This window comes from Ciconia boyciana, chromosome 1 (genome assembly GCF_034638445.1).
Source record: "Ciconia boyciana chromosome 1, ASM3463844v1, whole genome shotgun sequence".
Lineage (NCBI taxonomy): Eukaryota > Metazoa > Chordata > Aves > Ciconiiformes > Ciconiidae > Ciconia > Ciconia boyciana.
The window spans coordinates 208,107,931-208,123,934 of record NC_132934.1 but is presented as its reverse complement, the minus strand read 5'-3'; the positions used below and the strand labels follow the sequence as shown (position 1 = coordinate 208,123,934).

The 16,004-nt window shown below is 50.5% G+C and overlaps 1 protein-coding gene across 1 annotated transcript in view; it reads left to right on the top strand.

Moving 5' to 3' along the window:
* The first annotated feature begins 3,946 nt into the window (after window positions 1-3,946).
* Window positions 3,947-16,004, top strand: part of AMOTL1 (angiomotin like 1) — a 78,900-nt gene continuing 66,842 nt past the window's right edge. Inside the window, exons 1-3 of the mRNA XM_072850696.1 lie at window positions 3,947-4,129; window positions 10,793-10,928; window positions 13,717-13,767. Coding sequence (XP_072706797.1) covers window positions 10,844-10,928; window positions 13,717-13,767 — 136 coding nt within the window. The 5' untranslated portion in view covers window positions 3,947-4,129; window positions 10,793-10,843. The remainder of the gene's footprint in view (window positions 4,130-10,792; window positions 10,929-13,716; window positions 13,768-16,004) is intronic.

The following is a 16,004-nucleotide window of genomic DNA, read 5'->3' as shown; positions in this document are numbered from 1 at the left end:
GGAGCTCTGATTTTGTTTAGCACAGAATGACATCTCCAAAAGCAGCTTCCTCTGAAGAGAGTGCTGTAAATATGTCTAACTCAGCTCTCTGAAAAATACTGCAGCTTAAACAAAAAAGCTAAAGTGTTTCCCATCTGCCAGCAGAGATCCCGCCCGAGCCTCTATTGCACTTGAATGATGTACTTTGGTTTTTGAGCAAAGAAGCTTCCTCAGCCTGCTCTTGTCCTTCACCAGGGAGAAAATTATTATGACTATGGCTGTGGTGTCTGTCGGGGTCTCGGTGAGACAGAGCTCCGCTCTGACTCTCCCACCGCCGAATAACCCAAGAGCTGCCGCCCGTATCTGCCTGCCCCACAGGTAACCTGAGACTCCCTGCTGCCTGCGACTGGCCCGGGACTTATGTCCTTCCTCCCACCAGCCACCCTTCCCTCCTCTCCCTCGCTCGGCGCAGGTAACCCAGCAGTGTTACTGAATGGGAGAGCATGATGTGCGTAGGGCAGTGCCCAGCGCATGGGGACGGGGGACAAACCAGCCCTCGGCCACGAGGCTCCGCTGCTGCTTGAGAGGCAGCGGTGCAGCACCCCACCAGTGTTCGGGACACGGACGAGCTCCCACCCAGCTCCCCCCTCAGCTGCCCTGCAAGGTGGTGCCCAGAAAGGCTTTCCTAGGAAAAGGTGGCTGTTTTCAGACAGAATTTGCCAGCCGCGGTGGGATGGCCTTTCTCGTCCTGTTGCCTGGTGTGACCCTCTGTCTCCGTTCACCCGGCTCTTTTGGGGGAGCGCAGTGCTTGCAGCTGGGCAGATGTTTAGCAGAAGACAGGCCCCAGTGTGAAGCCCTTTCCCCCACCAGTTCAGAAGTGGTGAGCAGGACAAGCTGAGAGGAACGGGAGTTTTGACATGGGCGCCCAGGTGCAAGGCTCAGGCGATGTGGCTGGAGGCTGGTGACATCCAGCACCGCCCCATGTCCCCAGCACAGGGTGGGAAGAGAGGAGAGACACCCTCCTTGTGGGTAAACCCTTCTGCAGCAGATGCAATGCTGTGCAATGACTGCTCGTCGCTGACTCGCCCTGTCTCACCCGGGAGCTTGGCTTGGGCTGCAACCGTCCGCCCCATTTGTCTGCGATGCAGATCGGTGCCGCTGGCTGTAAATCTGCCAGGGAGCTCATGAGTCACAGTGTAAGAGCCGTGGAGCACCGTGAATTACACGGCGCCGGCTGCTCACCTTTCTGAAGGCAGTTTTGGCTCTCCAGGATGTTTGTGCAGGAGCGAATGAGCCTGTGCCATGGCTCATGCCAGGCCTGCCATGGCTCATGGCGGGGAGACCACAGCCCCGCACAGACATGCCGAGAGGAGGGTAAGAGCACGCCCCGTGTCAGCAGGCCTGGAAAAGCCATCAGGACTCGGTGTCGCTGTAATTACAAGCCTGCTATGTAGGATTTTTTTGGAAAAAGCAAGCTTAATCCAAAGCCTCCATTGCACATATGTCCATTGGTTGACTTCTGCCCAAGCGGAGTGGTTTCTCCAAGTGTCTCCCACTGCAGAGTTGAAGCCTTGGGGCATCTCCATCCTCGGGGTGCATCCTGGGGCACCAGCACCCCAGGGGCTTGGTGGGAGAGCTTTGACACTGCTTGGGCTGCTTCTGCTGCTTTGCAGCTATGGTGGGTGAGCCTGGATGTGAGGATGGCCTTGGGACATCCCAGCACAGCCAGGGCTCCTCTCAGCTCCTCACCTGCACACAGGCGGTGGCACAGCCTGAATATTTGACTGCCCCACACATCAGCTGCCACCGCAGCTGGCACCAGTTGGACCCATGCTGGCAGTCCCCAAAACGCCTCTTGGTAAGAGCTTGGATGCTTTTTCCTTTGTGGTCAGAGCTGAGACATGCCTCTGGAGGAGGTGTGTGAATGCAGGGTCTTTGGTCCCCAGCTGATGTCTGCTGCTCTTGGACCCACTGGCTTCCTAAGTGCACAGGCAGCCTGCAACCCACCTGTCGTGGTTTAGCCCCAGCCGGCAGCTAAGCACCACGCAGCCGCTCGCTCACTCCCCCCCAGTGGGATGGGGGAGAGAATTGGAAGAGCAAAAGTAAGAAAACTCGAGGGTTGAGATAAAGACAGTTTAATAGGTAAAGCAAAAGCCGCACACACAAGCAAAGCAAAGCAAGGAATTCATTCACTACTTCCCATGGGCAGGCAGGTGTTCAGCCATCTCCAGGACAGCAGGGCTCCGTCACGCGTAACGGTGACTTGGGAAGACAAACGCCATCACTCTGAACGTGTCCCCCCCTTCCTTCTTCTTCCCCAGCTTTATGTACTGAGCGTGACGCCATATGGTATGGAATAGCCCTTTGGCCAGTTGGGGTCAGCTGTCCTGGCTGTGCCCCCTCCCAGCTTCTTCTGCACCTGGCAGAGCATGGGAAGCTGAAAAGTCCTTGACCAGTGCAGCAACACCTAAAACATCTCTGTATTATCAACACTGTTTTCAGCACAAATCCAAAACATAGCCCCATACCAGCCACTATAAAGAAAATTAACTCTATCATCTCAGCTGAAACCAGGACACCACCTCACACCTGGCAGTGTCCCAACCTGCTCACGCTGCACAAAGGTGCCAAGCACAGCCAGATACTGTTGGAGGCATTAGGCAATGCTGGCCAAAGCTGGGATGGGGTGATAAAACCGAGCCCCAGCTGGAAAGAGCAAAGACCACCCATCAGAGTTGGCTCAAAGGCTTCACAGCACATTTCTTGTTGTCATTCAGTGTACATCGGTGCTTGAAGCCCTCCTGGTCCTGGGGATGCGAGCTGTTTGCTCCCAGGTATGAGGTTTTCTGTCTCACTTGGTGGTTGGAAGTCCTTCACAGCTGAGCTCATAATTTTGAAATCACCTCCCGACTACCGTAAGCTGTCAAGAGAGATGATGGATGGAGCTGGTCTTTTGGGAGCCGGAGCAAAAACCAAGATCCGTTCACATCTGCCTCAGGTGTGTGGACTGCCTACGCTCAAGTGAGCTTGTTGCTGTCATGCACAAATTGGAGCTTCACTTCTGAGATGTTCTTGTGATAAGTCATCTGGGAAAACTGGCAACTCTGACAAAACATTGCAGGGTGTGGACATCTGCTGGAGCCATTCACTCCATGGTAAGCCCATGTTCTTCCTTGCAAGAGGATGGTATAATCAAGGGACCCTTCACTGTTTCCTCTCCATTCTCAGCCTTCTCTCCTCCCTTATGCTTGGCACAAGGGGCTTCTCTGGGAAGCTCACCTACATGGTATCCCATTCTCTCGTGGTATCTATCCCTCTTCTGAGACTGCCTGAGGTGGCATTTGATCATGGCAGAAATCCCCTTCCTGGTGTCACCTTTCCCCAGGTGCTTCTGACTCAACGGAAAACCCAGGAAGACACCCACCATCCTTATCAAGATGTAACTAGCCCAGACACTGCCGCATCACATCATTTTTTCAGCCTGTATCACCGATGACTCAGCCTCCATTAACAGCAGTCATCAGGGACTATTTCACCCTACTTTTCCTCCTGGCCAGAAGCCATCCTGTAACCTGTGCAACCCACCGAACTTCAGATCAGCTCTTCCACCACTGTGGCTGCTTTCAAGACCGTGCCGCTCCTTCTCCTCGGTGCTCCCCGCACGTGCTGCTGCAAACTGCCAAGGAAGGCAGGAACGAAAGCGGACAGGCCAGCATCTCTGTTAGCTTTGACATTTGGGACACATGAATTAGCAAAGCCTCTGTTCGAGGTGATCTCCTTGCAGGGCTACTACCGACTGTCAAGGGATTTACATGGCCAGTTGGGTTTTTTTTCTCTGCTGTGCTTCCATGGGTTACTTTCCCAAAGATAATTATATGACTCAGGAAGACAAACGCATACCTCGCATACTTGCGGGAGCCATAATGCCGATAGGTGGTGTAGAGCATTTTGAAGCTCTTTGAACACACAAGAGCAGCTGAATTCCCGTGACTTACCTACCCAAACCAAAGCAAGTCCAGACAATGGCTGCATAGTTCCCGTGGAGCCCTTACCCAACGGAGGACAAACGTCTCCCCGAGAAAGCTTTGGTCTCGCAGCACCGAGGCACAGACGCTTTTTGTCACCACAGAAATCACGGGTGTTTTGTCAGGTAAGATTTACTATTTCTATTTTACCGTTTTTTCAAAGATCTAGTCCAAACTGAGGCTGGAATGGGAACGCTTTCTACTATGAGTGCAAAAAAAAGGCAGTCGTGTGCTTTCTGAGAGGTCACAGGAACAGCACAGAGAAATTATCCTCTCTTAAATAGATAAGTGATTGTTATGGCTAAAATAACCTGGCAGCTAATTCCTTGTGAAGATAACTGGCAGAAATGAGGTGCGGTGGTGTTTGGTATGGCTTGTTTAGCACAGACAGCTCTACAAAAGACACAAAGGGAGGCACACGCTTTGCTTCAAGTGCTTTAACATTTGAATCGTTGAGTTGCAATCCAGTTTGCAGATTTTGGAAGAAAACCAGAGAAGTAAGAAAGAGAAATTTTATTGCACATGGTAACTTGGAGGACCTTACAGATCTTAAAACCACCCCAAATCTGGGTTGACATGCACACCCAGCATCTCCTGTACCTTGTCATCAGACCGGTGGTCCTGCAGCGCTGCAGGGTGGCTCCTGGCATCCCGCCATGCCTGTGGGATGGCTGGGACAGGCTTGTGAGCTCCTTTGGGACCGTTTCAGGGGACACCCTTGCTCAGGAGTGAGAGTAAGAGCTTGGCTGAAATTGAAGCTCATATTTTCAAAGCTTTTCAAGCTTTTATTCTGGTTCCTGGGTATCTGTGTAGATGTGTGTCCCTAGCTAGGGATGAGCTATTCAAATGAAATCATAACATGTAAATAGGGATGTATTTATTGATTTGCCTCCTACCTTTATATCTGAAGGGACATAGAGGATATAGAGGAGCTTCTAGCGCCTGTCCTCATCAGTAAGGGTGACCTGAAACTACCCACCTGCCAATATCTCCCGAGACCAGACTGGGACACGTCCTAAAGGGCTTCATCATACAGAAATGCCTTGGGGTCCCTGAGCAATGCTGGGAGCCTGCCCCCAAGGCCCTTCCTGCCCTGGCCGTCCTTGCAGCCCTGAACTGAAGCAGGGGGACGGTGGCTGTGCTTTTGGGAAGGGTCCCTTCAGAGGAGATCCTGGGTTTCCTGGCTCCTAAATGTTTTTGTTCATTGTGGCGAGGGGAGCGATATGACTTGCAGCTTGTCCTGACATGTGCCTGCTGTGTGTAAACCCTGTGTGCAGCTTTTATAAAAAGGGCTCCTGTCCTGGGGACTGTGGAGCCTTCAAGTGCTTCTTGGCTCTGGGCTTCTCCTTTAGCTGTCATAAGATCAGATTAATGATGTATTAGTTCGAGATAACTGCCATGAGATCATGTAATTAACTTGTGATCGTGCTCTGTGCCAGTTGGCTGAAACTCACCGCTTTTTAAAAAAACTCTTTCAGACCAGCTACAAATAGAGATTTTTGAATGATGGCATTAACAAATAGCTCATTAGTCACCTTTTGGGCTAATTAAGGGAGAGCACATCCAAGGCAGTAAAGAACAGCAGTGTGTGATTAAAGGCAGCCATCAGGCTGAGCTCTGTGGCACGGGGGAAGCAGTTTATCGTCACCTTGTGCCCTTCGCTGTGGCCATCGTGCTCCCAGTTACGTGGGTTTGTGATGTCCCTCTCCAAGGCTTGATCCTGCCCTGCTCAGCTCCATAAGGCTCAGTGAGACCTTCTCACTGCTGCTCAAGTTGCCCTTGGGCAGATGAATAGCTGCGGAGAGGTGGTGCAGAAAGGCGATGCATTCGCAGGGCAGCGATACGTACCCAAGAGCACCTTGACTTCACCTTGGCACTGCTCCCACATTTGGCATACGTGGCCTTTTTGACACATAAAAATTTTGCTCTGAGCAAAACTGAGGGTCAGGGGATGCTTTAACTTCTCTGGACTCATTGGGAGTGGGAAGAACCTGCGTTACCGTGTAGGCACCGTAAGGATGTATATACCATTTTGGTGAGCACAGGGCTGGACATTTCCAGCCCATGCCTGATGAGAGGAAGGCTGTGTCGCTATCCCAGTATTTTTGCAGGGTGCTGGGAAACATCCCAGGAAAAGGGATCTGTCTTGTAGCATTTAATCCCATGTGTGGCTGCTGCAAGACTGCTGCCCCAGACCTTCTCCTTCAGTCTGCCTGAGCTCTCTCCCTCTTCTCCAGCTGGACCAAGCTCCCTTCTTCAGTCCCTGCTTCTTGCCTCAGTCTCAGTCCTGCCTTGGCTGTCCATCTCATCCCTTTGGCATGGCGAACGTTGTTCCAAACCCCACAAATTGCTTGGAGGCACAGGTCAGGGTTGGTGCCCTCTCTTGCTGGAAAACACTAGCAGTGGCCGGCCCCCACTGTAGGGTTTGCAACGTGAGCAGAAACAGAGATTTCTCTCCCCTGTCCCACTCTCCCTTGCCAAACTGATACTTAATCCCGCTCTCCTTGGTGTCCTCCCTGCTGCCCCATCTACCAGACCTCCCGTGGCCAGTGGCCACCTCAGCTGTTGAGTAGCCCCTTCTCTTGCCCCAGTCCCTGCTGATGCTCCCTCCCCCTTTACACCGGCTGCGACGTGCTGGTGGTGGCTCTGCAGTCACCCGCCCTGGCCTGGTCACCAAGCCGTGTGATGGTGTGGCTTGGGGCTGCTCTGCTGCCCAGGAACCAGCTGTGTGCACACCACGCTGCCCAGGTGCCCCGGGCCAGATCCTGCTCAGAAGGGTTCACATGTGAGCTCTTCTTAGGTGCTACAGGGGGTTGGAAAGGTTGTTCATCTAAACAAACAAACCATTAAGTGCAAAAGGCTCCTGTGTGCCACTTTGAGCACTCGGACCAGCAAGGTGGTGTAGGGCTATAACCAGCCCCAGGTGGTCGCCAGGCCTAGCAGTGCCCGGGTCAGATTGGATGAGCATCTCACAACGCTGTGCCCTCTTTCATTGCTGGTGGAGGAGAGGAGAAGTAGTTGAGTTAGCATCTTCTGGAAGATGCCACTGATTTTTACCCTGAGTCAAGCAGGTGGATGCAGCTAGAGCTCTGAAGTTGAACCATTATGCAAGGAGAAAAGATAGCTCAGAGAAAAGGGAGATCCTTCGTACAGCGTCTGCATCTCTGCTCAGCAGTGCCTGGTTTTGGTGAGCAATGTGGATGGAGCCAATTTTGAGGGCAGTGCTTGGGCAAACGCTGCTGGCTTCTTGTCCTCCAGATCAAGCCCCTGCGTGCTGGAGCATTTAGGGTTTGAAGCTTTAGTCTCTTGTCTGTCTGGGTTAGTCTCAGGTCATTAACTTTTATTTTTCTGCTGTTCTGGCCGTGTGAATTCTGCAGTTTATGGTACTAAGAAAAAAAATCCCCATGCAGCTATTGAGTGCCCAGAAAGGCTGCATGGCAGATTGTCTTAAACTGGAAACGCTCCAGAAGAGGAGCTTAGCTGGGGCTTGTTCTCTGACAGCCACTTCTTACAGATTAGAGGGGTTGTAAAATATTGCTGAAATCGTCATTCCGATATTATGCTATTTTATTCTGCAGCTTGGAAGAGATTTGCAGGTTAGGCTGAAAATGGACAGTGGTTTGTGATCCGTGTGGGTGTTATTGCGGTATAGTGAAAGCTGTGAAGTGAAAGGGGTCTTAATTCATTCAGCCCCTATTATTTTTTTATATTATATCAGGATATGACATATAGCAGGAATGTGAGTCAAGTCTTTTCTTATCCTGTTTGTTCTTAGAGGACTGGTGGAAGCTGTAGGTGTGTAAAATGAGCTCCCCCTGCCCTAAATGAAGACTGAACACAGGATCTGCGTGCAGGCATTTTGGAAAATCTGACATTTGATTTGTCTTCTTCTTAAAAGATGGAGGTAATAGGTGTTGACTATTGACTGCAACAAGGCTGAACGCTTCAAGCAGCTGGAGCATAAATCCCAGCCCCCGTGAGACACCAGGCTGAGCAGCAATGCCTCTTTCTTCAGCTTTGCGTTTTAGTGAGAAGTCTATTGCATGAACTTAATGCAGCTAGTGGGCCCTGGTCTGTGTTCATACCCACCCCTTTCCCTCCCATCCCATCCTGCTGGGTGGCCGCAGCAGAGGGTGGGCACGACGGATGTTCTGTGGTGAGACAGGGACCACAAACCTATTCCTGATCCTGTGATGCTGGCCCCGAGGACCTGACACCAACAGCCTCTGCTGGCACCAAGCTCTGCTCTCACGGGAAGGGATAGATGCCCCAAAGCTACAGTAATGACTGAGGTTTATCATCTTCTAGGTGTTTCGCATTGCCAGCATGATTGTCCCAAATAAATTTTGGTTTTTGCTTTCTCTAATATTGGTTGAACCTTATGCATTGGTAAAGTCAGAAGTTTTACATTTGCAATTAATCTTCTATATGACGGGAGCTCAGGACTCGTGTCTATACAAATCCATGTCTATATGATTCTGAACAGAGGGGGACAGCGGGCAAAGAGCTGAGGTCTGGAAGTTTGTTTTTTCCTTCTTTCAGAGAAACGAGTGAAGATGGAAAAGCCATTTTATTTTCCACGCTATGTTGATAAATTGCCGTTTCGTTCTTTCTCTCTTATACTTTTATTGAACTTGCAGACAAACCTCTCTCTTGGCAGGTGGAAAGAATAAATTGCCAGCAGTACACATTGACGAGATGCCTTTCAGTAGTGGAGCTGTACAAATAATACGTTTTTCATTTCAGTGGCTGAATGGAAAAATTGAAAATACTTTTTGTTTTGGGTTACCCCCTAAAGGAGAATGTTTCTTTTCTTCTTTGATTTCTTTTCATAAGCATTGCACGAAACATTCTGGTTTGAGATTATTTAGTGCTTTTCATAACTTTAAAAAAGAAAAAAAAGAAAAGAAAAAACAAACTAGGTCACTTCCAAACTAAAAACGTCATTTGAAAGAACAACAAAAAATGCTTCATTTTAAAAATGTCAAAATGGAGCCTTGCAGCTTTTCTCAGAACTTTTTTTCTCCTTTTTCAGCTAAAACTCATTACATATTCAACCCAAATCCACTCACAGTCTCGGTACCTATTAATCGCCCTTCGGGTGAATTTGCTACATCAAAAAACCCCAGTCGAGCTCCGCCTGCATGCGGCAGTGACAGGTCCTGTTTGCTGCTCAGCAAACGCATACGCACAAGTATTTAATTCTACTTAATTAAGGTGTTGAGCAAGAGAGCAGGTGAAATGACCTCTCGCAGGTCTGGCTGGCCAGGGAAGCACCAGCACAGCCATGATTCACCCTGGTGAGACCCAGCAGGGGCAGGGGCTTGGGCCGGTAGCCACCGAGGTGATACTCTAATGTGGGGCTGCTGCCCCTTCCCGCAGGCCCCCCAGCTCCGGCATCTGCCTCCGATGGGATGGTGACTGGGGTGTGCCAGTGCTTGGGAAATGCAATGGTGTGGCTTGGCCATGCTTCGCTTCCCCATGGGGATAGGGCCCATCCATCTCTTTCTTTGCCTGGTTTCCTAAGGAAATGGTGCTGGTGTGATGGTGTCCCTCCATTGCTACCCACCTGTCCCTCCCAGGAGCACCCTGAATTCAGAGCCCTGGCGGCATTAAATTAAAACAAATTCCTACAAATGATGATGATGAAAATCAAGGGCTGAGCAGAGATGCACAGTTTCCAGCGTGGTGGGTTCCAGAGGACTCACTTTGCCGTGAAACCAGCTCCATCGGTGCCATGAAACCAGCTCCGTCAGTGCCATTTGGGGTCTAGGTTTGGCTCAGATGACATTAGGGAAAGTCCCTGTTGTCACCTCCTCTTCAGCATCTTCCCACAGAGGCAAAAAAGCTCTGCAGCAACTTTTTGTTGCATCCCAACACTGATGTGACCTTCCTTGATAAATTAGAGGTTGTTGACACTGGAAGGACTCTATTCCCTCCCAAATCCATGTAATCTTGAAATGCCTCTGTGTGCTTACCCTGCCAGGGATGCACAGGTCCAAGGGGTCAGGGAGGGAAAATGCCTCCACGTATTCCCATGGACTCCCAGCTGCAGCAAGCCTGTAGGTAGCACCGAATGGCTGATTGATAGACAGGAAAATAATTCAGTGTCTACACCAGAAAGGGAGTTCTCGGGGTTAGGAGCTCCAGCTTTAACTGCTCAATAATCTCCATCCTTCCCTGGTGGCTCACAGCCACTGCTCCAGGGCTGGGGCAGCTGCGAGAGCCAAGCAGGCAGTGGTAGCATCACTACCACTACTAGCCATCCACTACTACCACTACTACCACATCACTACTAGTAATGTGTAACTGATAACTCCCAGCCTATAACTCCTGTCCATGGAGGGGCTGTGACATGAGAGCAAGGGCCAGCATCCCTGCCTGCTCCCCTCGCCAGCTGGGACCCCGGGGTGCAGTCAGGCTGGGCATGTAGAGCCAAGACTCTCATCCCCGAGTGTCACCCTGCTCAGAAATTAAACCCCATCCCTGCAAATATTGTGAGGGATTAGGAATTTCTCAGTGTTGGTCAGACTGACAACAGAAAATGGAAGAGGTCCAAGCATCAGTGGCCTTTTGACACAGCAGGGAGACTTGTCAATGTGATAAGTCAAGGCTTGGCAGAGTCAGCTACTCCTTGGTCCAATAGTCCCCTGTGAGCCATGCGGTTTTTTTGTTTTCCTTTTTTTCCTGAAATATTGACATTTTCCTCTGCTGAGGGAAGCTTCTCAATAGCTGGCCATGGTGCGGACCACGACAGGCACTGAGAGTATCTTCTGGTTATTCCCCAGAGAGAGCAGCAGGAGGCATTGCAAGCAGATCTTTGATGCTGCAGATCAGAGATGGACCCTGGTGAAAACTGGAAGCTGGATGAAACCAACTGGTTGTCTCATGGTGGGATCCACCCCTTTGCCAGTGTGAAAGGAGGTACGACATGATTGCTGGTTTTTAATCCACCCAGTGAATGTCCTTGGGAGCCTTCCTGACGTGCTGCTGCCCTTCACTGTGCAGCGGTCCCAGGGGTTTTGCTGGGCTATGTCCAGAGCAAGGCAGTACTCAGTATGAAGGTGGGAAAGGTCTGACCCAAACTGCAGTGTCTTGCCAGGAGATGGCACACTGACACAGGCACTCGATCTGTGGCTTGTCTTCCTTCTCTGGAGTGGCCTTTTGCCAAAAAAACCCCCAACACCCACCTTTTGGCAAGTTAATATGCCACTTGTGCTAGATGTTACCACCCTCATTCTCCACAAGCAGGACTCTGCAGAAGACAGTGGCTGGGGACGAGTGAGGAGGAGAGCTAGTAAAGTACCCCCTTCTCTCTTCAACCATATTTGCGTGGGACAATTTAGGATGGCTCCAGGGAGACACACTGTCCCGGCAGTGACAGGAGGGCCGAGGGCTGCCCCGGCTGGGGCTCCCTGTGCAGGACCATTCAAGGTTTCAGCCCACCTTAGCATGGCCCAAGACCGCCCAGCCCAAGGCTGGGGTCCTTCGGTCTTCAGAAATTGCCAGTCTCAGGAAAGCACTCAGGGCAGATGCAATGGGAGACAGCCAGCAGAACTATTTCCTCTATCGATTCATCTCTACCTAATTTCCAGCCAGCTGCTGTAATTTGATCTTTAATCCCCATTTGAACATTTGGCAGAAGCAGCCACATGTGCTCCCTGCTCAGCCCCAGCTCATCTTTGTCACCGGAGGTGCCCGTCCCCCGGGCCAGCACAAGCTGCTCCTCCTTGGGCAAAGCTCCTTCTTTGGCTGGGACACGCTGTGCCCCGGACTAAAACCAAAACAAACCCACAGCCTTCCAGATGACAGCACCTTGGGAACAGAAACATTTTGCTTTGGTAAAATGCTTCACTTATCTCCATCTGTTTCCCTCGGCTTCCTGCTGATAGCCCAGATGCCTGGGGAAGAGGAAGGGGACAGTCCGAGATGCGTCATTGCCTCCTTTTCCACAAGACTTGAATTAAATAAGGAGGTTTATACTTTTGAACCCGGCAGCCCTGGGTTCAGTCTCCCCAGCCAAGCAGCACTGGTTGGCATCCTTATGGTAGCACATCTGCTGCTTCTGCAGGTACCCAGCCCAGGGTGGCTCCAAGGGACCAGCACAGGGATGCTTGCTGCAGTCCATCCTTTTTGCCCATTAGAACAACCTCTGCTTCTGTTATTTTTCTAAAATCTTCACCATGTGCGTGGTCTGTGTTACCGTTTATAGGTTGGGTTATACTGTTGGGTTTGGGATCCACTGTGCTTGGGTGCGTAATGCAGAGGAGGGCAGAGTCACTGCTGTCAGGAGTTTATAAAAATCCAAAACAGTTAAATGCAGATATACATTGGCCTTTGGTTTTGTATGCAGCCTGTTGTTATCCTAAACTAGTGGCGTACGGCTTTTTCTAACTGATGGGCCTAACAGCATTTTATAGTGGGGGGCAAGATCTCTTAGAAATGTCACAGGTATGGATTACTATATGGTGTCATGCACCTGCCCTTCTTAAACATCCTCCCTGAACCCCCTAGGAGCAGTCCACAGATTCCAGACCAAAAAGGTTTTTAGTCTTACCCATGCATTGAACCAATGTTGCGCCAGGGGAGGTTTAGACTGGATATTAGGAAAAATTTCTTCACCGAAAGGGTTGTCAAGCATTGGAACAGGCTGCCCAGGGAAGTGGTGGAGTCACCGTCCCTGGAGGTATTTAAAAGACGTTTGGATGAGGTGCTTAGGGACATGGTTTAGTGGTGGTCTTGGCAGTGTTAGGTTAATGGTTGGACTTGATGATCATAAAGGTCTTTTCCAACCTAAATGATTCTATGATTCTATGAAAGGAAAAAAAAACCAAAACCCAACAGGAAAAAACCCACTCTCTGCAAATTTATTTTATTTTCTTTAAATTACATTGAACTTCTGCAATTTAGCAGCATTTTGACATTGAAATAAATGTTTGAAAATAAAGAAACCCCCACCATCTCCAAGGCACAAATGCCATTTAACACTTGGCCATGTGCTCCTATGTGGTTGCAGGTCCTTCTGTCAGTGAGGGATCCCTGTGCGCCGTGGTCCACAGCTGGAAGCAGGCGAGGATGGGTGGGCTCATGGTGGGATTGGCCTTGGGATCCAAAATAATCTCCCACGAGCTTTCGGTGAGAGATGCCACTGGCTCAGGAGTTTCCGGAGCTCATGGTCTAACCTGCCACAGGCACTGAGTTACAGCAATATTGTCAGATAACTCAAGGGTTTGCTCAGCCTCTGAAAAATCCCAGCTGATGCATTTTCCTACTCCCGCTGGTTACACCTACCCCAGTGGGAGTAGGCTGTAGCATGCAGGAAAGCTTTGCTGCAGGCAGGATGCTCCTGGCCGTGCCCTGAGACCCAGGTGAGCCAGGGAAAGGGAGCGGAGAGCAATGGCACGGCTGAAAAGGGGAGCACAGCCGGGGGATCCCAGCGTGGGCAGAGACAGGGCAGCAGAGCTCTTGCTCTTTGGCAATGCTGGAGGGGGATAAGGGTCCATCCTGCCAAGTCTTTGTCTTGAGCTGACTACAAGGTTTTTCAATAACAGCTGGCTTAAAAGAAACACACATATAAAGGCCGTCAGGGGTGAACTGGAAGCAAGCTGAGCAGGGGCTTATCTGCAGTGTGATTAAAACACCGTTGTCGCCCCAGCTCTCCACACCTCCCTCTCCAGCTGACCTTTCCAAGCATTTGTTCTTCTTCCCTCAGACAATGAGCTCTCCGAAGGTGCCCCAGCCATCTTTGCTCTGGATCAGCTGGGTAAGTCCATGTGTGATACAGTTTCCTCTTCCTTTTTTCCTATGCAAAGTAATTAGGAGATGACTTAAAACACAGGGCAACTGCTGAATGCTTTCCACTGCATAAATTCATCACCACTGGTGCCTCCCTTCTGTGTTGCTTTTGAATGCCATACACCAGAGGGATGGGACAGCTCGATGCTAGATGTGTTTAGTACCTTTCTGTGTTAAATTGATGGGGATTTTTTTTCTCTGGGAGAGAAGCTGTCACCTTTCTGGTGCACAGCACTCTTGGATGCTGCTGCTTCTTGGCTGGGGGTTTGAGGTTTAGCCCGTGGCTGGCACTGGAGCTTCTGTGACTTTCTGGTGCCTTGCAACTTAATGAAGGGTTTTTTCCCCCTGGGAGGCAGAAGTAGAGGTGTGTAAAGCGAGAATGAAGAGTAAGACACCCAGGGAGAAAACAACCTCAAATGAGCATGGGAAGCTGAAGGCTTCAGAGGCTGAATCCATGGGGGAGCCCTATCTGGCAGTGACCCCCCCTTAATCCCAGGGCCAAGGTCAAAAAAGATGTGTTGCTCAGGAGGAGTTAGAGGTGCTCAAGGTAAGGTGGGGGTGAGAACCTGAGCTGCACGCTGGGGAGCTTCTGCAGGAGGTCTGATGTGCAGGGAAGGGGGAAATCAAGCCCCCAGCCCCTCCTGAGAAAATGGGGAAAAGCTGGAGATGGAGCATGGGGGAAAGTGCGAATTAGATGTGTTGGGAGAGATGCCGGGCTCAGGTCTGTGCACCTTTCCTTGCTTTTCAGCAGCATGGTGGGACCACCCCTTCCCACTGCAATGCCCGCCACCTTACACGACCGAGCACTAGCCCTTCCTCCCAAGGAAAAGGCACCCTCCTCTTCACTTTCCAGGCAATGAATTCTCCATCCTTGGAGATATTCAAAAGCTGTCTGGACATGGTTCTGGGTGGTCAGCTCTAGGTGGCCCTGCTTGAGCAGAGGGGTTGGACAGATGACCTCCAGAGGTCCCTGCCAACCTCAACCAGTCTGTGATTCTGCAACTTCCCCGCCGCTCTGGAACCCACCGTGTCCCCAGTAAGGATGCTCTGCATGCACGCACTGGGCTGCTCACCATATGTGGCACTGGTGGAAATTTGGGGTAGGAGGGTAAAAACTGGAGGAGCCCAGAACGGTGATTTATATCATGTGTAACTATCTCTGCTGTAAACCTCTGCTGCTAAGACCCAGGATCTTGAAAAAATTCCTATATCTACAAAAAAGCCTATAAACTGTATGATGTCTCGCTGGTGCTTGAAGGGGTGGCTGGGCTGGCGGCTCTCCTCACCAGCAGTCTCATACACTTGATGGTATTTTAAAGGAGTCCTTGTGAGCTCTCTCCACTTGGTGTCAGGATAGAGACTGCTCTGACATGCCTTCACCCAGAGGATTGTCTAACAGGAAATGGGAATAAAGCCAAGAGCCTTCCCTTGGCTGCCTCATTCATTACCCGATTGCTGTTAAAACAAGTCAAGTAACTTGAAAATGCATTTTCTGTGACACAGATTCCACCAGCTCCTTTTCTTCTTGAGCTTCCTCATCTTATCACTTGACCGGTGCCTTCCCTCAGTGACACAAGCCCAATTCTCCTAACCTTGGCAAATCCTCCAAGTCTTAGCAAATGTATTCAGTGACAAAGAACAAGCTTCCTCTCCCAAATAACAACATTTGGTTGGTTTTAGCTGAGTAGCAAAGAAATGCAGACAGATGTTTTAGATGTGCAAATGTAGCTATGTACCTAGATGACAATATAGCTAGACAGATGTTTTAGATGTGCGAAATGAGGCTCGTGGTGACACCTGGTCAAGGGGCAGGACCCTGGAGAGGCAGGGATCAGGGCTGTAACATGGGACAACAGGCTTCCTGGCATCCTCGCTGTGTTAATGGGGAAATAGTCTGTGACATCCAGCGTGATACATTGCCTCCATTGCCTTGGTGGTTGGCATCTCCCAGGGCTTCTGCACAGCCCTGCTCCCAGCCGAGGGGCAGCAGGAGCTGCTTGGACACCGCTTTCCTCTGCACAGCAGTAGTAGACATCCCTCGGTCTGGAAAAGATTATTCAAACCAGTGCTTGTATCACCTTACATTTCCACTCTGCTTTCCAAACACCACAGACGTGATTGCTCCATCCAAGGTAGACAAGACAGACAAAGGATGTGAGATAGCAGAACAAGTAATGGAAAACTGATCTCTCCTCCTGCCTCCCT